At 56.7% G+C, this 26,681-nt stretch overlaps 1 protein-coding gene and 1 long non-coding RNA gene across 4 annotated transcripts; both read left to right on the forward strand.

Annotated features, from left to right (window-relative positions):
- The first annotated feature begins 2,980 nt into the window (after positions 1 to 2,980).
- On the forward strand, positions 2,981 to 4,115 carry LOC140662606 (uncharacterized). Its single transcript, XR_012046130.1, has 3 exons — positions 2,981 to 3,015; positions 3,863 to 3,923; positions 4,027 to 4,115. It is a non-coding gene; the product is annotated as an uncharacterized lncRNA (long non-coding RNA).
- A 1,193-nt stretch (positions 4,116 to 5,308) lies between these two features.
- Positions 5,309 to 26,087, forward strand: PLEKHM1 (pleckstrin homology and RUN domain containing M1). Of its 3 annotated transcripts, none has more exons than XM_072885794.1 (13): positions 5,309 to 5,417; positions 6,110 to 7,264; positions 9,991 to 10,079; positions 11,783 to 12,030; positions 13,483 to 14,118; positions 15,355 to 15,748; positions 17,629 to 17,869; positions 18,365 to 19,273; positions 21,025 to 21,170; positions 21,354 to 21,547; positions 21,992 to 22,055; positions 22,630 to 22,787; positions 25,574 to 26,087. In XM_072885794.1, the coding sequence occupies exons 3-13, from the start codon at positions 10,038 to 10,040 to the stop codon at positions 25,701 to 25,703; spliced, it is 3,162 nt and encodes a 1,053-aa protein (XP_072741895.1). In that variant the 5' UTR covers positions 5,309 to 5,417; positions 6,110 to 7,264; positions 9,991 to 10,037; the 3' UTR covers positions 25,704 to 26,087. The 3 variants fall into 3 exon arrangements, with proteins under 3 accessions (XP_072741895.1, XP_072741896.1, XP_072741897.1); XM_072885795.1 differs by having other exon boundaries at positions 6,110 to 6,216; XM_072885796.1 differs by lacking the exons at positions 5,309 to 5,417; positions 6,110 to 7,264 and adding an exon at positions 7,782 to 9,419.
- Positions 26,088 to 26,681: the final 594 nt, after the last annotated feature.

Consider the following 26,681-nt stretch of genomic DNA (forward strand, 5'->3'; position numbering starts at 1 on the left):
GCTAGTTGGGATAACTGATCAGGGACAAACGCCGCATCTTTGGGTATTCTGCTTTCCAAGCTCAGTCCTAGTTTAAAAGCTTTATGGTGATTTAGCAACTCAACACTGGCTTGTATCGAGCTGTGGGAAGCTCTCTGACAGCAAACCCATTCCCCTGGGATGTTTCCCACCGATCCAAACAGAGCCCTGGGAGACACCAGAAAAGAAACATCTCTCTGTTCTGCCCCGATGAGATAATCTGATTGATTTAACAAGTTTTTTCCATCTGTAACACATCCACCATTCAGTTCACACACTCCCTTGTCTTAAAAATGAGCGCCTGCTGCTCAGGGTAAACCTTTGACCCTGTATTTTGGCAGAAAGCTTCTCGTGATGTGCAAGTCACTGACCTGTTCTCTTGGTGTTTTACAGCTCGCACAGATCCTCTGGAAGAGAAGCAAGGAGAAATAACGGAACCGGTGCAATCCAGAAAACTGAATGCCAGCACGGTGTTGAACCTCAAGCCCAAGGAGCCTTCGCTCGGAGACCGTGAAACCGTAACGCTTGCGGTTGTCCTGAGCCTGAGTGGCGCTGATGGTGACCTCAGTAACCCGAATGATCACATTTCCAGAACAAATTCATATTCTCCTCAGCACCTATCTAGGCAGGAAGGCAAAACCAGTAATGAGCTGATGCTGATGCTGCACGGCATTCAGCACATGGGCTGGACCAGTGAAACTGATATACGGAAACTCTATTTTCTAGCAAAGGCGCTAGCGGCCGAGCTGAAGAAGCAGCTGCACAAGGCTAAAAGCATCGTGACTGTGAAAAACACCATCTCACCCCTGCCAGCGCCTGCCATGCAGAAGCACGAGGTGCAGGAGGTCCCAGCAGTGGAGGGAGAGACAACCACAGGCTGGGTGCAAAAGCAGCGTGCCTCAGGTTTGAACCAGGCAGCATTAAACCCCTGGGAAGCAGCTGGCAGGTTAAACCCCACTGACAACGTCTCCATCCTCAGACATCACAAAATATCCACACCTCTCTCAAAACATTCCCTTTCGCGCTCCCCAGCAGAGGCCCCTCAGTTGTCCGGGACTTCTAAGATTCAGAATTATTCCGATGCTGTGGAAGAGACCAAGAAAACTCATGGGATGGAGGATGTGGAGGATGTAGAAGATGCAGAGGAAGCACCATCTCCAAGGCAGGACTATGTTTGGACTTACAAAAAGCACAAGCAGGGGGACAGCCCGTATCTGAATGAAAGTAATCAGCTTTTCTACAAGACATTTGGCAATGTGAATCCAGAGGAAGAGCCGACACCAAGAGAAAGTAAAGCAGAGCAGAGGCTAAACACAAACCAGCATTTTTTCTATGACCTGTTGGTTAACAACAGCCCCCCCGCTGCAAGCAGCACGCTAGAGGACACGGCTGAAGAAGAGGGTTCCTCTCTGCATGGGCATTTACCAGCCGTCCCTCGAACCGCAGAAACACACTGGAAGCAACGAAAGGAAGGATCCAGTTTCCTCAATAAACCAGGTAGCTCCGACAGCCCAGATGGCGCATCGGTTCAAGGAGACCTCTTTGAAACCAAGGTCCATCATCACCTGCGCTTGCTCGTCCCAGACGAAGCCCTGCGGACGTTCATGGCCCACGTGGCGCGAGCCCTGAGGAGGGACTGCAGCCTGCCCGAGCTCCAGCTGGCCTGTGCAAAGATGGTCTCGAAGACGGGGCTGCTCATAAAGCTGCTCGGCGAGAGGCAAGGTGACCAGGGAGCCTCTGCTCTCACAGGCCAGTGTCTCCTGGAAAGGAATGTTTCCAATGCCATGTCACCGGCCAGGGAGGCGGGCAGGAAACCCCCAGGGAAGGTAGGAGAGATACTGGGCATGGCTGGATGTGTCCTTCTGGACAGTGGGGGATGGAAGGAGCAACCCTCTCTCCCCTCCTGATTTTCTCTCCTTTTCGCCCAGTGGAAACCAGAGTACACCTCTGGCAACAGGCTCCTGTTAGCGGTATCAGTGTCTGTCATCATCATGATTAATCTCATGGTGATTTGTCTCATCGAGGTAAGCCAATAACTCGTTTGACAGACAGCTGTCAGTCAAGCCTTGTAGCTGGAGTGCACGGGGCAGGGCGGTGCCTCCCCGCACAGTTTATGAGCCCCGGGATGCCGCTGCGGATGCCCGTGGACATGCTGGGTAGCACAGGAGATGTTTTTCCAACCTTGGAGCTTGTTGCGGCATCCACGCCATACAGCTCAGCATGGGTTCCAGCCTGCTGGGGGGGAGCCTGTCCTGGCATCTGTCACGACCTGTCCACAGCTCTGCTTTGCAGCCTTCCTAACAGCTTCCTCTCATCACAGCCTCTCCCATCAGCCCTTCCCCGAGTTTTATCCCGCAATCCCTAGCCCTATGGAGTCACCTCCTAGGCTCTTCTCCTGACTCTGTTCTGCTCTCCTGCCAGCACCGACTGCTTTCAGCCATGCGGCGATTCCCCTGATACCTTCCCTCTTGCCAAGATCAAGCCCTTCTGCAAGGTGCCACAGCTCCGCGTGGGTCAGGGCAGTGCCAGAGGCAGGCAGGGAGAGGACCCAGCATGCCCGCAGAGTTTCAGCCTCCCTTTGGGGCCCTTCTCCTCAGAAAACAAAGCTTTTATTTCTTTAAAAGCCTACCTGCATGTTTCAGACTGGGATAAAACAGGAGGGGAGTACCCTGCAAAGCACTGCAGATAAGAAAGGCAGACATAAACATTGCTGAGATTAGGAGAGCTCTGGGAGTTCAGGTCATTCCGGAGGCAGGGAAAAGCGGGGAGTTGGGAAGGGAGGATGGGCTCTTTCTAAAAACGTGGCTGCTGGCACAGACTTGCACGTGTATATAATGGGCTCGCTTGGAGGAAGAACCTTTTGGCCTCCCTTGTTTTACAGAGTATGACAAGAAAATCCTGATGTTACAAGTCTCTCTCTCTCCTTCCCCAGGTTTGCTCCCAAAAACCTGCAGCCGCTTCCCAACCCCAAAGCACCGGTAAATCACGCCCGAGATGGTAATTACTCCCTGCACCATGCCACTGCTGTGCCACGAACAGTCTGTACTCTGAATAGCACCTAATCCCCGAGCCCCCCAGCCACGCGGGTGCCGGCTGCCGAAGACTCACCAGTCTATGATTAAAACACGTAGCTTTTTTAAGAGGCCCAGAAAAGGGACCCCAAAGTGTGAGTGACTGGCACGGCTGTAAGCTCACATCTCAACCAGCCACCCAGGCAGCCCTTTTCCGTGCCGGTGATGCTACAGCCTGGATGTGGTGAATGTGTTGGCCCTGGGCTCCTATGTGGTCCCACATCCCTGCGACCATGCTGCCCGGCCACAAGGAAATACCTGTCTGCTCTGGTTCCCAGCAAAACTCTCCTCTGGTGACAGCTCTGCCCTATTTCTCCCTGCCCTGCTCCCCAGAGGCTGTTGAAGAGTTTGCTCCTGTCCTCCCCAGATGCCTTTCACATCCCGGCTAAAGCAGGACTCATTCCAGCCACATCAGCCAGCACCGTCCCTTCCTTCTGGGGCTCCTCATCTTCCTTAGGGTCAGCTGAAACATCGCCCCGAGCAGGTAGAGACTTCAGCCCTGGCAGGGTGCTGGCACCCGCTGCAGCCCTCCCTGGCCAAGCCTCCCTGCTATGGACTGGGAACGGTGAATTCTGGGGTGATGACGCACGAAAGCCTTTTTTCTCCCCCTTTAACCTGCTAAATCCAGATGTTTTGCAGCGCTGTGAATGCCACTTGCCTGAACCTACAGTAGCTGCTTCCCCAGCAGGGCAGGGTGCAGGCAACCTTCCTGCCAATCACTGCCGTCACCAGCTGCCTCCACTTTTTATCCTTCTTTTCATTTTTTTTTCCAGGTTCTTTCAAAAACTCCTGCCACGGGGATGGAGCACGAACAAGTACGACATTAGAGAGCAGGTAAGGGCAGAGAGCACGTGCCAGGTCTCCCCTCTGCCTGCAAACTGCACTGCTGGCTGTTTCTCACCCTCTCCAAAACCTTCCCTTCCCTGGCGCTTTCCAGGGCTCGGATCTCAGCAAAACCAAACCGCAGTGGCTTAGAGACCTGTACCGACCCCTCGATTCCCAGCATAAAAAATCCATGGCTGAGCTGTACGATGGAGAGACGTCGGACGAGGAGGAGATTTTCCAGTCTGAGTTAAAGTAAGTGGGATGGCGATGATGCCTGTGCTTACTTTTCACCTCTTGTTCTGATGTAGGAACTGCTGAGGCTTTCCTTGCTGCTATTTCCTTGCTGCTATTTCCTTGCTGCTATTTCCTTGCTGCTATTTCCTTGCTGCTATTTCAGCTGGATGCCCACAGCACCCCAGAAAAGCTGCGACGGCAGGGAAATGCAATTACCCGGAGACCCGATGCCTCTGCCTGGTAGCTCCACTGCACACCAAGAGCCGGAGCAATGGTCCCTCTCCATGGAGGAGGATGCTTCGGGCGGCCGTGTGCTCGGGATACCCCAAAGCTCATCCCAGCGGGACGGGAACAGGAGGGCTGCGAGGGACGGGGAGCCCTCATAGGGCTCCGGCAGCAGCGGGCCAGGCTGGGCGCAGCACCGGGTGCCGAGGCCCGCAGCCGTGCAGCCTCCCTCCAGGCGTGGGACACGCTCCCCTCGGGAGGGGACGTCCCCACGGGGGCACACGCGGGCCGGGGGCTGCTCTTCCCTGCAGGAAGCGAGCGAGGGGCTGCCGAGGGTGCCGGCTGCCGCTGCGCGCCCCGGGGGTGGTCTAAAGTTGTCGCGTTTGTTCGACGGCGGCGAAGGGCTTCCGCCACCCCCATTAAAACTTGCAGGGTGTTCAGCCAGCGCGTCCTGCCAGCGGAGGGAAGCGTGCACGCGCGTCTGGGCCCGTGCACGCGCGCGTCTGGGCCCGTGCACGCCTGCACACGCACGCGTTGTGGCAACGGCAGGGCCACCAGCCGAGGGGGGGACGCGGCTCTGCCGCGGGGTGAGCCCGGGGTGAGCCCCAGCCCCTGCGGAGCCGCCCCTGGGGGTGCGTGCTCCACCCTGAGGGTGCGCGCCCGCGGGTGCGCCGCCTGTGCTCCTGCCCGTGCGCGTCCGTGCGCGCCTGCCTGCCCTGCGTTTGCACGTATGCGCGCGCGCGTGTGCATGTGTGCTCGTGCATATCTGTGCGTGTGCATATGTGTGCGCGTGCCCGTGTGCGCGCGTGCCCGTGTGCGCGCACGTGCGCCGGCACACGTAGCGCACGTGTTTGTGTGCGCGTGCCCGCCCGTGCGCGTAAGCGCGGGGCTGCGCGCGCCTGCAGCCCCGCCCCGTGCCCGGGGTGGGCGTGGCCCGGCGCCCCCGGCACCGCCCCGCCGCGCGCTGGCGTCAGGAGGGGCGGGGCGTGCGCGCTCCCGGCAAGGCCGGCACTTCCGGGTTCCCCGGCCGGAGGCGCGGAGCCGGTGAGCGGGGAGGGGGTGTCACGGGGTGCGGGGCGCTGGGGGTCGGGGTGGGGGGTGCAGACGCGGGGTGCGGGGCGCCGGCGGTGGCAGAGAGGGGTTGCAGCGTGGTGCAAGCAAGGGGTGCCCCCGCAGCCCGCGGCTGCCGGCCCTTCCCCAGGCAGGGAGGGTGGGCAGGGCCCCGATCCACTCGTGCGCCCCCCCCCCGCAGCTGCGAGCCCCCCGGCAGCCTGGCACCGCGGCCCCCAGGCCGACCCGTGCCAGGGCCCCCACGCGTGGGCTGCGCTGCCCGGCCGGCGGCCTCGGCCCTGCGCGGAGCCTCCCCCGCGGCGCGGGGGGGGGGGGAACCTGTGCCCCCCCCAGCCGCGCCGTGGGTCCGATGCTGGTGTCCGCGGGGTCCCCCGGGGGGGCTGCCGGTGTCTGCTCCCCGATCCGCTCCCGCCAGCGCTGACACCCCGGCCCTCCCGGCCCGTCCGTCCCCGCAGCCCCCACGGCGGCCGGAGAGGCTGCACCCCTGCGAGATCCCGGCGCGCGCGGGATCCTTACAGCGCTCCCGCATTGATTGCGCGCTACGTTCTCTACAAATGACGTTTTCTCACTTAAAATGCGTGGTTGCGAATGAGCTGAGGGCAGTTCCTGTGTCCAGCAGAAAATGGAGAGTTTAAAGAGCCCGTTTCTTGTTGCCTTCCTTCCAGCGACCCCCGGTCCCCCCCGCCAGGGATGCGAGCTGCCCGCCCTGTCAGCCGGCCACCGAATCAACGGGGAAACTCCGGCACTGGGAATCCGAAGCGACTCAAAAATTGGGAGTATAAATACGGGAACACCTTGCTGCAACGCGCTGGGGGTTTCACAACTCGCTTCGTGACGCTGGGGAAAATCAGCCCCGGCTTTACCTGCGGCTCCAGCAAATTGTAGCCTGGTTCAGGAGTGGACAACGGGCTAAAAGAAATTCTCCTTTTGGAGTGTTTGAGAAACAGGGTCTCGCCATCGAGGGCAGCGCTGGGAGCTCAGCGGCTGCTTTGCCTCCCCAGCTGCTCCTGGGCGTCCTGCCTAGTGCCGCGGGGACGGAATTCGGAGGGGTTCGTCAGTGGCCACTCTCCTCCGACCCCGTCGGGTTTGTCAGCTGCAAGGAGGACGTTTCTGTGGGGAAGAGGGTGGCGTGTCGGTCCCCGTCCCTTATGCGATGCCTGTGGGAACCGCGACGGTGCTGAATAGTGCCAGGCTGGGCGCGGAGAAGGAGCTGGAGTCGGACCGTGAGGGTCCTGCTGCTGCTGCGAGCCGGGGCCGGGCTCTAACCCTGCCCTAACCCTTGCCGAATTCTTTCCGAGGGGTTTTATCCTGCAACAACCCAAGCCCCTGGCTGTGCCAGCTGACTTTCCTGCTCCCGAGCTGCCTCTGCTTGGGGTCGGCTTGTATTTTAAGTGTGGCTGGGTGTGCGCGGGCCCTGGGTGGAAGGCAGAAGCTGTGTAGGAGGAGAGGGCTGTCCCGACACCAGCCCTTGGACCCACGGTCCCGTCAAAGCCCTCATTTCCCTGGGGCAGAGGGTGACTGGCGCAGCACTCGTGCTTGGAAAATGACTGGCTCTGCGTCCAGGCCTTGAGTCACCGGTTCACGCCGTCGTCGTGGGCTGTTGTTTTCCATTTGCAATGTGTGAGCGGTGACCTGCTGTTTATTTATAATTCGGAGAGCGTCGCTTGTTGGGAGACTGAAGAGCCGAGCTCTGGGACGGGGTCTCTGCTTCTCCTGGCACAAGGCTTGATTGGAACAAGCTGTTCCCAAAGAATTTGGCTGTTTTGCAGCAGTTTGGTAAATAAACAGCTCTGCTCTCACGCCGGTGACTCTCTTCCTCGGTAGGTTTAACCGCACCAGCTTGCTGGCTGTTTTTGTTTCTCACTTGTTTTATTTTCTTTGTTTTACTCGAGCTGTCGTGCTCTGCCTGCGTAGCCTCCGGGGTGGTGACTGCTGGGAAACAATGTGGGTTTTTTTCTGCTGTAGATGTGCTTGTCTCTGCGTTTGCACATCTGTCCCCTCTCTTATCCTTTCAAGATCACAAGGAACAGCCGTGGCTTTCCAGGATCTGCCTGGAAGTGCTTCGGTGTCCTCCGGTTCCTTCTAGAGTCTAGAGCCGGCTAGCCCAGCGCCAGGGCTGTCGGTCCGATTTCCCCATGTTTCACTGAAGATTTGCGTTAGGTGAAATCCGCCTCGGAGCTGGTTCATTGCACTCGTTATTCAGGAAAATGCTGTCCCGTCAGAAGTGGCGTTGGAACAAACTGGTTGGACTGGTTGTGGTGGGAGTGGAGAGGCCCGTGGTGAAGGCAGCGGGTGTCCTCCTCCGCGTCCCGCCTCCTGTAGACGCTGGGAGAGGTGATGCCAGCAAAGGAGCGCATGTTTTGGGGGAATACCACTGACTTAGTAAAGTCTGGATGAGGTCTTTGCAAAAACACCGCTGTCAGCCCCTCCCCTGTGACCGGCTGGGGACACCAGGGTGGCCGACACCAAGAGCACAGACAGCGGGTGCAGTCCTGGAGCTGAAACACCTACGCTGCCTCTCCGGGCATGAGAAATGCCACCCCCTGCCCACAGCTTGCTTCTCCCACCCTTGGGTCTCTGTCCTCAGCTCTTGCAGCTTGAATTTGTCTTGGGTGGGACGCGGTGCTTGTTGGCAGGGCGTATGCAGGAGGTGGCGGGGAAAGGGGCAGAGGCTGCCCGGCCTCAAGGAGCCTGGTGCTGCCTGAACCTCCCGCGCGGAGCGCAGAGATGGGGACGGCTCTCTGTGGTCCTCATCAACCGCTGCTGTCACTTAGGTGTCCCCTCACTCCCTCCAGAAACCCGCAGCAGTGCCTCGAGCCTCTGAGCCAGAGGTTAACGTTCCTGTAATCACTGCGCTCCCCCATTTCTGTGTTGCAACCCAAAGAGAGGAAATCTTATGACAAGTCATGGCAAAAAGTTTCCTTTTCTATGAAATTGCCTGTGAACTCTGGAAATGCTGAGGATTGACCCAGGGTTTGTCCCCAAAGAGCTCTCGACCTGCTGCTCTGAGCAGGACTGGCTGGTGTGGTATGGGCACCGGATGCTCCGGGTCTGGGATGCTCCGGGTTTAGGCTGCTCCAGATTTGGGCTGCTCTGGATTTGGGCCACTGCTGCCTTCAGGACCAGCCGTGGCCGTGTAAGAGCTGGTCTGCAACCCATGCTTCTACCCTGGTCTGACGGCTCACAGTGCAGGGAGAGGGGCAGGTTGAGGCCATCAGCTCCGCTTGGGGAAAAGCTGTGGGGTTTTTGTGTTGGCTTAGAAATAAAATCTGAAGTATCGATGCCATACCAAGCCCGTTGTCTGCCGTGGGCATGCCCAGACCCTGCTGTCAACTGCTGGGCTCTGTCCTTCTCTACCTGGATGGCAAGTGCTTGCAACTCAAGGGAATACATTTCTTCTCCAACCTCTCGCATCCTTAGAAAGCTTTACAGCAGTAGCTGGTGCTGGAGCATGTCTCAGACCCTTTGCAGCACCAGGACATGCTGTGTTTGAGCGGGGATGCAGCCGTGCGGCAGGCCTCTCGCTGACAGCCGCGTGCTTCACTCACGGAGCCTCCCGGCACAGCTCGGTTTCGGCAGACGGCTCTGAAGAACGGGGCAGGAGGCCAAAAGTCAGAAGTCAAAGGTCCCTTGTTGTCTGCAGACACCCTGCAGTTGCGGATGACCCCAGCGAGGCTGCTGCTGCCTGCTTGGCTCTGGTTTTGCCAGGGTTTCCCGTGGCGGGAGGGCACTGATTTTTCTCTCTCCCACCAAAGCCAGCTGCAGCAGAGCAGCCCTGCCGTATGCAACCCCCAGGAGCAGGGAGATCCTGGGCGGTCCAACGTCTGCCTCTGAACAGAGCGACTGTAAACCTGATGGAGAGCCACCATCCTTCCTTCCCGGCTTCCCAGACAGCTCTGTGCCATCGGGACGAGCACCTGAGCGCCTCTGAGAGGGTCTGTCCCGGCTGCGTTAGGCAGCAGCATCGCTCCTCCGGCAAGTACCGGAGGGATGAGCTGCTGTCACTTCTGCCCAGGGTCTTCTAGGGGGTGACACCCCTCTGTCTGGGCCACCTTAACGCCATTCACATGGTTTTTGGGTGCCGTCATCCCGGCTCACTTGCTAAATGCCTGTTTTGATGCCCTTACTGGCACCTGGGTGTCGCAGATGATGTAGAAACAGAGGGGAAGCAGTCCCTGGCCCTGCGTGCATCGCTGCTGGCTTGACCGGCCCGGTGTCTCACCCAGGTTTAGGGCTGCCTGTGGGCAGCTTGCTAGGGTTAATTACTCCCTCTTGCAAGGGTTAATTACTCTCTCTCTCAGTCTCTTGGCCAAGCTCTGTTTTGCCTGAAACTCTCCTGGCCCCTGGGAAGCGTGGCGTGTTTCGGTGCAGTTGTGGGTCGGTCCCAGCTTGAGCCCAGCAGCGGTCTGGCCGTGAGCGCTTGCAAAATGCCTCGCTGCGTGATCCATGCCTCTTGCGTGACGCCGGGTGCTCTTCGCGTGACAGGTGAGTTAGATGTAAACCAAATGGGTGCTCAGACGTGCTCCTCCTCCTCCTTGTCCCAAAGGTGACATGTGAAGGCAGCGCCCGGCGTGGGGAGCGGCAGCAGCTGAGATGCATTCGAGCCACACTGATGACCCCAAGGAAGCCATACAGGTGAGCCAGACGCCCTGAGCCTCCCCAGATAGCTCCTGTTAATCCCCGTGCAACTCCAGTTACCGGCGGGGACGTGGTAGGACTTGTTGGTGCTGCTAGCTGGGATGGGGATGGTTTATACAGGTGAGGGGTGGCTCATGCTTTCCAGCAGAGAGGATCCCTGATGGTTTGGCTGGTGGGGGGGTTAAAGCAAAGAGGGTGGCCATGAGTTAAATCACACCAGACTCTACCTTGGGCTTTGTCCCTCGTGGCAAGACCCAGCGCGGGGCGGGGGAAGGTGCTCAGCCCTGATACCTGGGTGAAGGAGCATTGCCGCTCTGGATATGTGGGGCTTCTTTACCCAGCTTTGGGAGTCTAAACACGTTTAATGAGCAAAGTTCAAACCCAGCGGTTAAAACCGGGCGTTTAATTCATCCCACAGCAGAATTAATTCATGCATGACAGATAAAATCATTTGCAGTCTTTAATCCTGTTAGCCCACGGTTGCTGCTTGCAGGTGGGTTCCTTGTGCCGGCAGATCTGCAGGGCAGCTGGGAAGCAGCTCCTGATGCAAGAGGCGTCCCCTGATATGGGCAGGGAGAAGGTGCCTGTTCCCCCCGGCTGTTGTCCTTGAACTACAGCTGCTGGAAACCTTATTTAGATGCTGAAAAAAATATCCTGCGCTGGAAATCTAATATGGGTTTCTGCAGCCAACCCAGGCTCGAGTCAAAATCTTCCCTGCTCCAGTCGCAGCGGCTGGTGCCATTCAGCGTTCGCCTTGAATGCTGCGTGATTGATGCCGAAACGTGAATTGTTTGATGGAGTCCCAGCTGAATTTGCAGTGTTTGCCAAACGCCTGCTGGGAAGTGCAACTTTCATTTTAAATAAGGTTGATTGAGACATCTGGGCTCAGCTGTGTTAGGAAATAAAAAATAAAAAAAATCCTCTCCACCAGCGCAGAACTGTTAAATTCACTGAAGTTGCTTCTTTTTGACTGGTGTGAGAAAGAGGGGAGCAAAGCTGCTGGAAGGTAAAATTCCCGTGTTCCCGCTTCAAAGCCCACCGAGGCTCTCTGAAGGCAGCAGCTGAACCCCAGCCGTCCTTCCAAAAGCACCTTTTTTGGGGGGGCCCGTCCCCAGCAGTGCCCGTGGGTTAATCAACACAGACGAGCTGCCGAGAGTGAGATCGATGGCTTTGATTTCTGCTGGCGGGACTCGTTAGCGTGTCACGTGCTGCTTGGGCTGATCTGCACGAGTTCAAGTGGTATTGCAGCCCTTATTACGGGCTACCTCCTTCGAGTTTCTCGTTTATCACCCATGCTTATTTAATCCATGTGTTTCCCCCGAGCAAGCGCCTGGAAAGAGCTGATTTCTTTTTTTCTCCTTCCTCTTAAGCAATTTGGTGTCTGCAGAGGAAGCGCCGCACGCTCTAAAGGCAACCCCAGAAACCCAGTGGGCCCCGAAACACCAGCTAAGATTGCATAAATTACTCATTTTAAAAAAAAAAAAAAAAGCCAGATGAACTGTGATGCCAAGAGCGTGAGTCCGCAGCTTGGCTGGTTCAGCCGTGGTGCTCCCTAACAGCCACCGCAAAGCACGTGGATGAAGCAGGAGTCGCGTGGTGCTTTGCTCTGCATGAGCCTTGCAGTTTTTGAGCCCTTTTATAGGAAATCTTTCCTAATACTTATTTTTTCATAATGCAAGCGTGTACCTCCTGTCTTGCAGCTGATCAAGAAGCAACTGGTGAATGCCATCAAGGCGTTGCAGAAGCAGTACGTGACCTCGGATGCCGTTGTAACCAGCGATGACGGGAACGCGAACACCCTCTGCAGCGCCCTGGAAGCTGTCTTCGTGCACGGGCTGAAGGCGAAGCACATAAAGGCAGAGAGTGGGGGGAAAGGGAAGAAAACAGGGGGTCGGGGACCGCTTCCCCAGCCCGTCTTCTGGGGTCTGCTGAAGAGCATCACCCATCGGTGAGTGCCCGGCCCTGCCGAAAGGTGTTGGCACGCTCAGGGTTATCCCCTCTCTTTGGTGCAAAAGCCACGAAATTCGGGGAATGGTGAACAGGAGGATGGCTCGATGGAAACATACGTCTCTACCCCATCCCACGTGCTCAGTCCCTTCAGTTGGAGGGAGACCTGCTCTCACAGGGTGTCTGGGGGTCTGGGGCTGCCCGGGACCTCTGGGAGATGCAAAGAGGGGAGCAGAGCCCCTGCGATGCCCAGCGATGCCGGGCTGGGCACCCGGTGCTGTCAGCACGGCCCCTCTCGGCGTGTGCAGGGGTCAAGTGCCATTTAGGCGTGAGCCGATGTCCCCAAGCAGTTAAGGAATGAAACGCTGCTGCCAGCTTAGGGCACGCTCCTTTCTTATTTATTTCTGGGTGCCAGGCTGTATGTGGGGACCCCGCGTCCCCAGGGGGACCCCAGTGACCACGCTGGCGTACGGCAGCAGCGGGTTGTGGTCACAGCGCAGGGGTCTGGTCTCTCTTCTGACCTGGATCTGCTGGGGATGGTTGGCCTCCGTTTCCCCGTGTCCCATCCGGCCTTTGAGGAGGTCTCGCCTGGGAAACTGTCGTTATTTGCTGGGGGGTTTCTGAGCCACTCCCTAAGCGGAGTCCTCCCCCACTAAATAACAGCCCACACGCAAATAGTTTTGAAAGCTTCATCCAACTCCATCACCGACTCTTAAATTATGAAAGAGCGGATGAAAATAACTCTTCCACGTGCTACAGGGGATATTTTTGTGACCTTTGAAGGTTTTTGCCTTCTTTCTTGAGAGACAGATTAAAAAAAAAAAGGCTTACAAAACTTTTGCTCTGTTTTTTGTAGCATCTGCAGCGCTGACGTGAGCTGGGGCCCGGGAGGATTAGGGAGCGTGGTGTCACTGTTGGATTTTGGGGGAGAATGGTTGAAGCGAGGAGGCTGAAATTGCTTGAGGAGCTCAGCCTGACCTGGTCTCTTTTTTGGGCTGCCACAGCAGTTTTCACTGTGTTTTGGCTGATTTTAAATTTGAAGCTAGGATTTAGACATGCAGATGTCACCAAGGAGTATCCAGCCAGAGCAAGCCCCACCAGCATGCGGGGACAGTGGGAATTTCCCCCTCTGCATCCTTGGTCCAGGGCAGGCGATGGGAGATGCCTCCAGCCAAGAGAGGAGGAGCGCCCAGAGGCACCCCAGGGATGCCTGGGGTTACTACCAATATATTTAGCTTTGGGGAGTTCAGGAGCAATTTTTTTTCCATGGGAAACCATGTTTTCCACGGGGGAAAGAGATTTTCCACAGCCTTTTTTGACCCAACTCCTAAACTCCCCCCAGCAGAGCAGGTCGGGCAGTTCCTGATGGAGAATCTGCCCCTCCCGCACCCTGCGATGGACTGAAAGCAGAGCCACTCACGTCCTATTCTGTTCTTTTTCTCCCTTTCCCCAGAAATATTGTCTCAGAGCTGGAACAACTCATTTTTATCAATACGGACGTCGGCCGCTGCCGAGCCTGGCTGAGGCTGGCTTTGAACGATGGCCTCGTGGAGTGTTACTTGAAGCTGCTGCTGCGGGAGAAGTCCCGGCTGCCTGAATACTACCAGGCGACTGCTCTGCTCTTGGATGCCGAAGAGTGCGAGTTTCTCCTTAGCTACTTGCAGGGCTTAACGTCCTTAACCTTTGAGCTCTCCTATAAATCGGCGGTTTTGAATGAGTGGACTGTCACCCCTCTGTCCCTGTCGGGTCTGTGTCCTGTTTCAGAGCTGCTGGAGCCCCTCACATCCTCGACATCTGAACCCCGCAGAAAAGCATCGCTGGGTTCGATCTCCCAGTCATCGGGGTCGGACGAGATCGAGATTCAACCCTCCGTCCTACCCATCAGCAAAGCCAGCAGCAAAATCAAGCTCACATCGTCCTCGCTGAGCCTTAACACCACGAGCTCGTCCCAGCTCTCCTCCAGCCTGGGCTCCGACAGCATCCTCCCGGCTCACTGCGCCCGCAGTCCCGAGCGCGGCGAGGAGCCGCTCTCCTGCGACTCCGACCTGGGGACGGCCACCGCCGAGGACCTGGACAGGTCGCTGCAAGAGTGAGTCTTTTCCCAGATCTCCTCTTCAAAGGGATTTTTAACCCTCTCCTGGGCTCTCATTTATTTTCTCTCCATAGGCAGGAAGGCTTTCTCCCCTGTTTTTCTTTAACAAGCTGTTCTTTTCCTCCTGGAAAGAGCCTGAAAGATAAAAAGAAACGCTCCGCATGGCTCGCAGGGACCCTGCTGCCGTGGCAAATGAGCTTCTGGCCACTGAAGTGTGTGTCTGTCCTCTTTATTGGGGCAGAAACATCAGAAAAATGCCGCTCCCCTGTTTCAGGAACATCAGATCTCCCTGGCGTACGCTGGGGGATGCTCCGGGGCTTTCTGCGGGGGAAAGAAATGAGTTTGGTCGCAGGAAAGGGTTATAATTTGCATCTTTGGCAGATAATTTAGAGGAGGGAGGTTGTTAGTTTGTCATCCTCGTGATTTATTTCTGCCAAACACCCAGCACAAAGATTTCCAGCGGGTTACGTAAGCTCTGAGTAATCAGTAAATATTTTCCCTGCCACCTTTTAAACCTGGCTGTGATGAGCCTGGCCTCGGGGTGCTGGTTGGCGAAGGCACCCTCTTCCCGATAAGGGTCTTGGAGAGGGTTTAGAGCTGCAGTCTGTTCTTCCCCATCGATAATGGCGTCATTACCTGCTTCTGGGATTTTGCATCTTAAGATGATCCTGGAAGAACCTGCGTTGATTGGAATAAACTCGTGATGGAAAGACGTCGTTTTGAATTTTAATCTTGGGTTGGTTTAATTCAACCTAACTGGTGGCGAAGCAGGGGCATGGGAACAGCATCTCGTCTGGCCAGGCTCCACTAATAATTACTCATTAACAGTTATGAAAACATTTGAAATTTGGCACACGGTCCGTGGCTGGATCTGTGTCCGGGAGCTGTATGTGGGGCTGGGGCTGTGGGGAGCGCCCGGCGCTCTCCCTCCCTTACGAGGTGTCCGTCAGAAGGAAATTAAACCCCGTTAACGGACGCGGTTAGGAAATGCATCCTTCGCAGGCAGGGTCCTTGCCTGCAGCGGGGTTGACTGCTGCTCCGTAGGGCACGAACCACACATTTTTCTGTTAGCGGGATGGGTGCCACGGGGATTTTTTGCAGCTGTACAGTGCTGCCAGCCTGCAGGAGACGAGCAGTGATGCTGAGCCCTTTTTTGGGTGGTTATAAGTTGCAATAACTAGGGTTTTTTATAGGTTCTGGTTAACGTAGCTGCGGTCACTTTTCTGTTTCCAGGGTGTTGTCCGAGTTCAGCAAAGCCAAGCCAAGCCTGGAAGCCCCGGAGGGAGGGCTGGTCCCCAGCACGCTGGGCTGCTCCCCGCAGCCGCCTGCCTGCCCCCGCGCCGCATCGCCTGTCCCCTCGGCACCGTCCCGCAGAGCCCGCCGGCAACCACCTCCCCACGCCGACTGCCCACGCTCCACGCGGACGGGCGGCGCAGTGGCCACCAGTGATGGGGACAGCGATGCAGCACTGCAAGCCAGCGGCCCAGCCGGTGTCTCGGCCACGGGGCGTGGTGGTCCGAGTGGAGGAGAGACAAGCAGAAGCGGCACGGTCAGCAGCAGCGAGGCAAGCCAGGCTGTCCACAGCCCGACGGCCCAATACCTCCTTTCTCCGCTGCTGGGTTGTCCGGTAGGTGTTACAGCTCGCTTGCTATCAATCTCCTTGTTTTTATGCTTCCTGACCAGCACATCTCGTGGAAAAGGAAAATAAAACTGGTGACAGCTTCTGAGTCGGCACCAGTTTCTCCAAACTCTTATCGTCCGTGCTGCTTCCAGTCTCCCGACAGCGAGTTTGGTGTGAGCGATGCTCCCCGCTCCATGAGCACCTTCCTGGACCCTGTGGAGCTGTGTCCGTGCAGCCGCCCTGGGATAAATTGGGTCAAAGTCGATACTCCCTGGTAAAAGAGGCACCAGAGCTTTTGAAACCCTGCCTGGCCTGCCAGTCGTTCCTTGCCGAGAGCGGCAGCAACAGGAAGCTTTTGGTTTTGTTAACGATATCTGAAGAGTGATGATCTCTTGCACAAATCTGGCCGTAGGCTGTGTGCAAGCTGATAAAACAACCTGAGAGTCAAGCTTCTCATGGGGACTTTTCTTCACTTATAGTCCACATAAGAGGAGGGAAAAGGCTTGACTGGACAGGAAACCAACCGCGGTTTTCCAGTGGAAAAATATTCACACAACACATCTGTTCCCAGAGCAGGATGGCATTCCCTGGCGCTTAGGCTAGCTTAAACAGTGGTGGATTTCCCCTGCTGCCGCCGAGGAGTTGATCCACTTGCTTTTGCTTTTAGGAAACTCTTTAAACAGCCCTGTCCTCTGTCTAATTTGTTACTGACTTTTCCATCCTGGTTCCCATCGTTTCCATCCTGGTGAGGTTAGGATATACTTCATACCCCCCTAAACAGTTTCTCTTTTTGGTCCCTGCTCCTTTCAGCTCCCTCCCAGTTATCCCGTTTCCGCTGCTTCCTCGTGGCATTGGGCCAGTTTGACCTAATCTATGTATAACATACGGTGTCAACAGGAAATTCCCCCCTGCTTTCGCATGACTCACAGAGCAACCTGCGCTCCTGGTCCGGGAGTAAGCCGAGCCTGCCTGTATGGTGAGAGCTGCACCACAAGCTACCCGTGATCCTCGCTGCAGGGTGCTGATGGCTCTTCTGCTGTCATTTAGTTCGTTGTTCAGAATAAAAGGCTCTTGGAAAGCAGGGCAGGGTAGTCGAGAGGTTGTTCCTGGTGGGACGCGGCGCCGGAAGGGATGCGCTGGGTCTAGGGAAGCTGCTCCCTTTTGCCGGAGCACTGAGCCGGGGTGCGTTTTGCTCCTGGTGTTCGGTGACCTTGTCCCAGAACCTCGCTCCATTCTCGTAGCCAGAAAAACTCCTGGAGAAGTTACAGCCATGTTTTGTTTCAGCTTAACGAGCTTTCTTCTGCTTGTGGGTCTGATCCCCTCCTGACTTCCGGAGACAAAGGTTTCCTCTGCCTTCCCTGCCTTACTTTTTGCCTGTACTGATCAGGCCTGGTGTTCGTAGCATCTGCTTGTAAGTCGAGGGTCTCTATTTCATTCTAGACATCTCTGTACCTTGCCCCATCTCTGTTCTTCCTGGAACAAGGATGGTGCCGCTGCTCCAGGCAAGCTCATACCCTTCCACAGCAGGGCTGGTTTCTCACCCTCTATCAGGAATATTTCCAGGACCAGATATCTTGTATGGGGTTACTGCAGGGAATGTGCTCTCCCTCTGAGCCCCTCGATGATTTTAGGGGGAGAGAACCAGTCAATTTTGGACTTTATAATCCCACCAGTATATAATCCCGATATTTGTCAGGTACTGACACGGTCCCATGGAGCATTCCCCGATCAGAGAGAGCAGGGGAGCCATCCACGTGGGCATGGCCAGCATCGCTGCTGGGGTTTCAGTCTGTGCGGGAGCAACCCTCGTGGAGGGATCACTTTTGAGGAGCACAGGGTGTTCAATAAGTTTGATAATTTATATATATATATATTTTTTTTAACAGAAAAGAAAAAGCTGGATCTCAGAAGATGATTTCTACAGGCCTTCTCCAGGAGAGAGCAGCGAAAGCACGGCTGACACCAACGGCTTTGGGCCAGAGGGGGCTGGCGAGGGTCCGGCCCCGGGGCTCATTAGTGCTCTTGACTTGGAAAGGCTGTCGGTGCCGTCCTCAGAGAGCGGGAAGCCCAAAATGTCACCCGAACGGGAACACAAGGGCTTCAGCGTTGTGCATCGCAGGCAGATGGGTATGTGCCGCCCTCCCCTCTCCTGCTTCCGTCGGGTGTCTACGCTGGGCAGTGCTCAGGGACTGGGGGCTGTTTCGGGTGATGGGCAGCTTGGGAAGCCCAGTTTGCCACTGCTGAGCTGATGGCAGCGCTAAAAGCTCCAGAAGACTGTGGGGCAGCTTCCCTTGGCATTGCTGAGCCCACGATAGCTCTGCAGGGAAGCGTTTTAGGAGGAGAAGAGGTACGTGGGTGTCTCTGTCCCCGTGTCTCTGCCCACTCTGCGTGACACGTTTCCTTTATGCTGTCCCACTCGTTCTCAGCCTCAAAACGCAAACACATGCAGACAGATTATGGAGACCGAGGTGCTGTAAACTCCTGCCCCATCCCACGGTCCACGAGGACCAGCTCTCAAAGCTGCGATGCCTCTGGTTGCTCGCTGTGAGCCACCCATTGGCTCTTCTCTCTCCACCAGCTTCCCCTTTTTCCGTTAAACTGAGACATCTGCTTTTGCCCCAGGTCTTTCCAACCCTTTCCGAGGGCTCCTGAAGCTGGGCAGCCTGGAGCGGAGAGGAGCCATGGGGATATGGAAGGAGTTTTCCTGCGAGCTGTCGCCGCTGGAGCTCCGGCTGTTCCTGGACCATGAGGACCGCATCTGCGTCGAGAGCTATTCCCTGCTGCGGTGCGAGTCGCTGGCGCTGACGCACTCGGACGGCCGTTTCGAGCTGGTTTTCCTGGGGAAAAAACTCTACCTACGAGCTCCTTCTCGAGACGAGGCCGAGGACTGGTTGGACAGGATCCGCGAGGCGCTGCAGAAATGCCGGCCTCAGCTGGAGGAGGAGGAGTGGGAGACGCTGGAGTATCCAGAAGACGGTGGCGAAGGCCAACCCGTCCAGAGCGACTCCGCTGCTCTCCTCCAGTACGGCGACGTGCCTGGGAACAGCTTTGACTGGACTCCAGCTCACGAACCAGAGCTGGATGCAATAAAAGAGGCTGTTCTGTACGCGGAGGTAGACAAAACCTGGGTCCCCTTTATTTTTTCCCTGTCTCCAGAAACTTTAAAGTGCTTTAAAGTCAGAAACAACGATAAAATTTTAAGCAACAGTTATGGTATAGAGACGATCCAGGACATCCTTCCAGACACGAGCCTTGGGGGACCTGCATTCTTCAAGGTGATCACCTCCAAAGCTGTCCTGAAGCTGCAGGCTGAGAACGCAGAAGAAGCGGCCTCGTGGAGGGAGCTGGTCCGAGGGGTGCTCATGTCCTGCCTGGAGAGCGCGGAGGAGGCGCTGACGCTGGGCGGCAGCTTGGACGGGCACTCCCAGGTCATCCTGAAGAACATCGTGAAGGAAAACGGCTTCCTCTTGCAATACCTAGTGGCCATCCCCGTGGAGAAGGGCCTGGACTCACAGAGCTTCATCTGTGCAGGTATACGTTGGGTTGTCCAAAAACAAGAAACCCAGCTCCCTCTTGGAGGACGATGTTGTGTTAATGAGGTGACATCAAGTTAGAGATGCCCTGCGTCCTGCCAGCCTGTCGCAGGCCAGCTGCTGGTTTCCCCATCCAAACCCCAGGCAGCGCCAAAGCCCCTCGGTGGGGTTTCACGTCCCAAACCAGGGGCACCTTTGGTGCTCTGTGTGCACAGCGTGAGTCCCCCCGCGCTGAATCCCCAGCCCAGCCCAGCACAGGTCCAACTGGGCTGCTACTGGGCTCCTGTTTAAGATGCTTGTGGTCTAGACAGTGGTGGGTCTTGGCTTGAGGGCAACCTTAGATGGACCGAGAGGCCCAGGGCTCTCTTCCTGGGCATTTCGTGGCCCCAGCTTGCAGGGAAAGTATAGTCAAGGCCAAATGCTGTTTTTCCGGTAATGCAGCACAGGAGCGAATACTGCGATGGGTGTGACAAGCTGATTTTGCAAAACATTCATTTAACCTTCCCCTAACGCCTCTGAGCACGCGAGGCGATGCTGGTTTAATAGGATAACACTCGCTGACCTCCACGGGAGGTATAATTTGCTCTTTACCTTGGTAAGTTAATTAAACTTCAGATTTCTCTCCTGCTTCAATTCTATTTCTTGTACCCTCCAGCAGGTTTTTTTTTTTCTTTTAATCTCACTTCTTTTTTTTTATATATATATATTTTTTTTTTCCATTCTATTTGGTCTCTACCTTCCCCTCCAGGCTCTGTTCTGCATCTTCCATCTACCAACAGATGGAAGCAGCAAGCTGAAAAGACAAATTCCCAGTTTTTATGCGTAGGTCCTCTTAGGGGGCTGCCAGCCCTGCTTTCACCTCCCTCCCAGCCTGACACCCGAGCCTGGCACAGGAGCGGTTTCCTTACCTGTCAGGGTGTAATGAGTGATAAAAACTTTTTTTTTTTAATTAATTCAGAGAGCAACATCTGACCTCCATGAATTTTTTTTTTTTGGGATGCGCTCCAGCTACCCCGAAGTGTGAAGGATGGGGTGGCAAAGCCTTCCCCGAGGATGGCAGAGGCTTGCTTATGCTTCGTCAGTTATTTTAGAGAACTGAACCCATTAAAAATAGCACGAAGGGTTTTCCTGCCTTCCCACTCCAAATGAGATGTGCTCCCTTTTCAAGTCACTATAAAAACCCTGCAGATTTCCCCCGAGACCTGAGCTGGGTTCCTCCTGGGTTACCCACTGCTATAATAAAGGCTTTTTTTGGCTTAATCCACCCCGACCTCATCCCTTGCAGACGTGGTTTTGGTACCCTGCGGCGGCAGCGGGAGAGAGAAGGGCTGAGTGAAGGCAAAATGGGGCAAAGCTATGGGAGGAGGTGATGGGGCAGGCGGGTGGATTTAGGTTCTTCCCTAAACCACTGGGATGTTTCCAGAATTCACTTTTCCTAAAAAAAACCCGAAACAGTTGAGGCACTTGATGGATAAAAGTGGGTTCAGGGATAGTCCAGACTCCTTTTTTGTGGAGGAAAAAGTGAAGCAGCTCCTGTTGGACCATCGTGGTCTTAAATCCACGGGGAAGGGGCTGAGGACCTCTCACTGCACGTCCTACAAGTGCCTTAGCTGATCTCCAACCCTTCCAAAGCCTTCCTTGCTCCATTCCCCACTCCCAAAAGTTTCCCCCCGCATCCTGGTGGCGATGGGAACGGGCTCTTGGGGCAGCGCAGGTTCCCTCTCATTGCCTCGTCCCTGCTCCCTGCAGGCTGCTCCAGACAGATCGGCTTCTCCTTCGCGAAGCCCAAGCTCTGCGCCTTCTCCGGTCTCTACTACTGCGACAGCTGCCACCGGGACGAGGAGACGGTGATTCCCTCACGCCTCATCCACAACTGGGATCTGACGAAACGAGGGGTAAGTCCGGGCCCGGTCGGTGCAGGGAGCAGGAAAACGCTCCTGCATCTGCCCACGCTTCCTGAAGGTCCACGTGAACATTTCCACCATCAGCAGAGGTGGAGATGTCCACCCTAGACCTCCCTCCGAGCCTCCTGGGCTGCTCCTCGGTGCCTGCCCACCTCTTGCCTCTCTCTGCCCCAGGTTTGCCGGCAGGCTTTGAAGTTCCTCACCCAGATCTGTAACCAGCCGCTGATCGACCTGAAGCTGGTCAACGAGAGCCTCTACGACCACGTGGAGAGGATGGGACGGATCCACCGGAGCAGGGAACAGCTGAAGCTGCTGGGAGATTATCTCATCATGTGCCGCAGCGGGGCCCTGAAGGAGCTGAGCAAGCGGTGAGGTCCCTCTCTGGGTGCCGTTACCCCTGCATCCTCCTCTTTGCACCCCGATGGTCTCCTGGTCCTCCTCATCACTCGCCGTTGAAGCGGGGAGCGATGCTGCCAAGGCACGGGCTGGTTTTTAGCGCCACGTCATCTGCTGTAAGGAGTTATCCTTCTGTTGGCTGTTGAGATGTGACTCAGGAAACACCTTCCTGACTGAGGAGCTTCTGGCTGGACAGGAAACACCTGGGAAAATAGATATTTATTTTTTTTTCCCCCCTTTGAAATGCTCTCACATGATTTCCACTGGCAGGATTTGGGATGTGTGGCACAATGCAAAAATCAAGTTTGCGGTGATTTTCTTCAAGAGTCTGCATCACCCAGGCTCCTCCTCGCTCCAAAGCTATTGGAGATGTGGTGGAAACCATCTACCACCTTCCTCTCTGTGCTTCTTTGCAGGCTTGATCACAGGCACTACCTCTTGGAGTGTCCCCACAAGTACAGCGTCGCTGATCTGAGGCAGGTGAGAGCTTTGCGTGGTCGTAGGGGTTTTGCTGGTGAAAACATCCGGGTTTCTGTCGAGCGTGGCACTTCATCAGCAGCAGCAGAAGGTTTCAAATAGCTTCATTTTCCTTTTGCCTTGCTCTCATCCATCGCGTGCACTCTGCAAGCTTACACATCAGCTTAAAGGCAAATAATTGCCTTTATTTTAATTTGCCAAAATAATTGGCACAGGCCTGTATCCTCCAAGAACCGTGGAGATCATGCAAGATCAGTGTTCACCTCTATAAGCCAGCGTTGCTGCTACTGCACCTCCATGCAAGCTCGTGTCTGTTGCAAGTAATGTGGGAGGTGACGGGCAGCTGGATTTCGCATCGACTCCAGAGCCGGGAGCCCGTCCTGGCAGGTTGTGGGTGCTGCTGCCGGTGCTCTCAGGGGTCCTGTTGCGACCCAGGCACGTGGGGCGTGGGTTGTTTTTGGAGGACAGCTTTGTCTTCACGTGGCAGCACAAAGCACGGGTATAATGTGGATTTTGCACAGTGCAAACCCGACGGGAGATGGGCTCCACGTCTGCCTGACGTATCTCTGCCCCGCAGATAGCCGACGGCGTCTTTGAGACCTTCCTGCAGTCTCTGCTCCAGTTTGCTTCCCATCACGTCTACAACTGCGACCTGTGCACCCAGCGAGGCTTCATCTGCCAGATCTGCAACAGCAGCGACATCATTTTTCCCTTCGAGTTTGACACTACCACCAGGTGAGCAACGTCTTGGTCACGTCCCGCTGCTGCGAGGCCACCCAAGCTTATGGCCTGGCTTTTCCTAGGAGCCTGGACCATCCCCTGGGTCCCTCTCTGGGGCTCTCTGCTTTCTAGGCGCACGGCCCCGGGGTGGCCTGGAAAGAGCTCTGAGCTGTTTATGCGTCCTCGCAGTACCCATCAGCTCCAAGGCGTTTCCTACCAAAACTGGGCTGTTTGGGGCGGGAGAGGACCATTCTCGCAGAGCCGAGATGTCACCAAGCGCCGTGGCTTTGCGGATTGAACATGCAGAGCCACCCAGCACCTTGCTGTCAGCCTGCAAAAACGTCGCTGGGTGCTGGGTCCCGGGGCAGCAGAGGGGCCGGGGGCAGGAGGAGGAGGATGAAGGTGCTGTGTGCCCCTGCCTCGCTCACCTGGCCGAGACATCTCCCGTTCACATTCACTGCGGCCCCTTCCCAGGGGTTGCAGGAGGGAAGGAAAAGGAGCAGTGGGACTGTTCATACGCCGCTCTGCAACCAAGGAGGGGAGGAAGGACACACGGACAAGGATCTGGGGATAAATGGTGGGCAGCCCTGCCGGGTGTGCTGGGGAGAGGCTGGGGACGTTCCCAGCAGGACGGGGGGGACACTGGCTTCATCTGGGTTTTGCTCCTGCCTGCAGAGCTCGCAGCAGTGGGGTCAACTGCTGCACGTGGTTCAGAGGTTGAAATCGGATGGATGTGTTAGAAGGAGTGTCTTTATCCCCACCATCAGGGTTTTCTAAAGAAATCACTATCAAACCCCTCCAGCCCAGGAGCCTGGTCCATCGTAGGTGGAGAGAGATCCACATCTCAATGGTTATTTGGTAATGGTCAACTCAGAATTGGTTACAGTCGTGGTGGAGACGTTTAACAGGCTGATGGTCTGCATGGCACTGCTTTGCCTGGCAGTCCCCAAAAGCGAGCAGCAACATCCAGAAGCTGCAGAAAACACCAGCAAGACCAGGGTCCTTGGGTACCCCGTGCATTACGTGGTTGCAAATATTTCCAGGGCAGCTGAGCAGGATTGCTCACTCTCCCTCCTTGCCACAGGGACAGCATTGTGCTTCTTATTGAGGACAACATCCCCAGGGGACTGATTTTCCCTCGAAAAAGAGCGTACAGGCTCTGGAAAGAGCAGGCGCACGGGGCTGAGCTCCGCTGGCAGCTGCCCGGAGGTCTCATGTCCTGTAAAGCCGGGCTCTGAAGTTTGTTGACCTCTTTTTTTTTTTTTTTTCCTGGCGGAGGAGGTCGTGCAGCAGGAAAGCAGCTCGACCAACATCCTCGCCAAGCTCAACCCGGCTTCCTGCCCCACTGCCCACCCCGGGGACAGCCAGCTGCCGGGGTCACGCCATCACTCGCTGCAGGATGCGTCTGAAACGCCTCCTAACAATAAACCCAGCCGGGCGCTTGACGTTCTTTTCGCAGCAGCGGCGGCCGCTTCCTGCAGCCGTTGCTCTGGCAGGTGGAGGCGGGAGATGCCGCCTTTCGGCTGCTGCTCGCTCAGAAACACGCAGGGTAAAACCCAACCCCCGGCTTTGCAAATCCCCCCGCGCTCGGGGAGGAGCTGCCACTGCTGCTAATCCAGAGAAGCCGCGTGAAAATATATTCCAGTGGGAAAATATACGGCGCCAGGCAGCACCCCCCACCCCGTCCATCCGTGCTCGAGCCTTTTCCGTATCCTGAGTAACTCGGGGTTTGCAGCCGCTTGTCAGGAGCAGGATTTGGCCCAGGCTGCGATATGTCACGGTCCCTCGCCTGGTGCGCTTCTCCGCTCCCCTCTCCACTCGCCCTTTGAGAAATTAAGGTATTCGGTGGTATGTACACATCGATTGTGCACCAGGTATTTGCGCTTGAGGGCATTTAAAAAATACTCTAGCTGACCCGCTGGCATGTGGATGGGCTGCATTTTGCTGCTACTGGTAAGGCAGGGGATCGCGACCGGGGAAGAAGTGAGCTCAGCCTTCGTAGCACAGACTTTTCTTCTGTTGACTCAAGATAAGTAGTGAACGCCTCTCGCAGAGCCGGGTGTCTCCTCCCCGCCGGCCCCCGCACAAGGTATCATTTGTGGCTGTTTACATTCCTGCCGAGGCGCTGAGCCAGAGCAGGGAGGTCCCGGACGGGCGCTGGCGAGACCTCCCCGGAGCCGGCCGGCTCAAAGGCAACGCCATCCTGGCTGCCCATCCCCTTCCCTGTGGCTCCGATGTCCCCAAGCTGCGTCCCTGCCACGTGCGGGTCCCGCAGTCAGGGCTGGGGGTCTCCTGGCTGCACCCCGGCCCCGGCGAGCAGAGGGTCCGCGCTCTGGCACTGAGCTGCGTCGCGTCCCCACCGGCGATGCGTCCCCAGCCGGGTTCTCGCTGCCCTGCACCGTTGCAGGGTTTGGTGTCTCAGCCTTGTTGCTCTTGTGCTGTCAGCGCTCGGAAAGCGAGGTGCAGACCTCACTCAACATCTCCCTCTTTCATCTGCAAAAACCCAGCAGCGTGCTGGCAGCTGCCCGCAATACTCTTTCCGGGCGAGCTGCTGCTTTTGCTCTGAGCTTGCTGGAGGTAGATCTTTTGCTCGAGTAGTTACTGCTCCCGCTAGCAGGGTTCGTCCTGAGCTAGAGCTGGCTCTCGCTGGGGCCGGGGCTCTTTGCTCAGCAAGCGCTTGGAGGAAACGGAGACGAGGTAGCGTCCGCAGGTCTGGTTTGGTGGGGAGAAGTTCTGTCTTTGCTCTGATGTTACCCACAGGGTGGGGTATTTCAGTTTTTTTCCCCCTTGGTTTCTCCTAGGTGCAGCGAATGCAAAACCGTCTTCCACCGGGACTGCCAAGCCCGCGCCAAGTCGTGCCCCCGCTGCGAGCGCCGGCAGAGGTACCAGCGAAAGCTGGAGGCGGAGGCCAGCGTGGAGCCAAGCCTTTAGCACCTGGGGACTGACCTCGACGCTGCCCTTGGCTTCTCGGCCAGCCAGACTAGCGCCGAGGGGAAGGAGCCGGTGGGAAGTGCAGAGAAGAGACCCCCCTGCCCGGGAGCTGATCCCGCGCCCGGCCCTTCCCCGGGCACAGGGAGCCGGCGGTGCTGGGCGATGCGGCGTGGGTGCTCTGCCCCACGGAGGGACCCTCTGCCCACCCAGGGCTGAGCAAGGGGGACTGGAGGGGTGTGTGTCCCCTGGCACTAACCCGGTGCTGCTGGGGGTGCTCCCAGTCGCCCTCTGGGTGGAAACCCAGCGGCTTTCCAGGGTGTAAATCAGGATTTCCAATCAAGGGTGTGGATAACTGACATCGATTAAAGCTCTAGTTTTTTAGGATGTTCGATACTGAAAAAATGGTATTTTTTTACACGGGGGTTTTGCACAAGCTGGCCTGCTCCGGGGAGGTGACGGCAGCCACGCAGGGAGGGAAGCAAAGTGACACATGTGCCTTTAGGGACCTTGCGTGCCCCGGGGGGACCACGGGCGCCAGGACCGCCGAGCATCTCCCGCTCGGAGAGCCCACCCATCACCGTGGCCTCCGGGAAGAGAGGGGAGAGAAGAGCCGGGCTGCTCCTCCCCGCCTGCTGCTTTTAATCCTCAGAATAAATTTTATTTTCCTTTCACCCCTCCCCATGCAAAAATAATTAAAGTTTATTTAATGAGTGAAGACGTCTTCAGGGTTTGCTTCTCGGCAGCAGGCACCGAATCCCGCATCCGACCCGCTGCTGTGTCTCCGTGGGAGGAGGGTTGGGGACCGGGATGCTGCCTGTCCTCCGTCCCCCCAGGTTTGGGGGACCTTGCCCCATTTTCCCTGCCCCATTTTCCTTCCCATCTGCTCCCCACCACTGTCAGCATCTCCCGTTGTTCCTTTCCCCCCCCCTTTCCCCGCCGCCCCACTCCCGGTACCCAGGAGGGTTTGGGGTGCAGCCA

Source organism: Ciconia boyciana, chromosome 22 (assembly GCF_034638445.1).
Source record: "Ciconia boyciana chromosome 22, ASM3463844v1, whole genome shotgun sequence".
NCBI lineage: Eukaryota > Metazoa > Chordata > Aves > Ciconiiformes > Ciconiidae > Ciconia > Ciconia boyciana.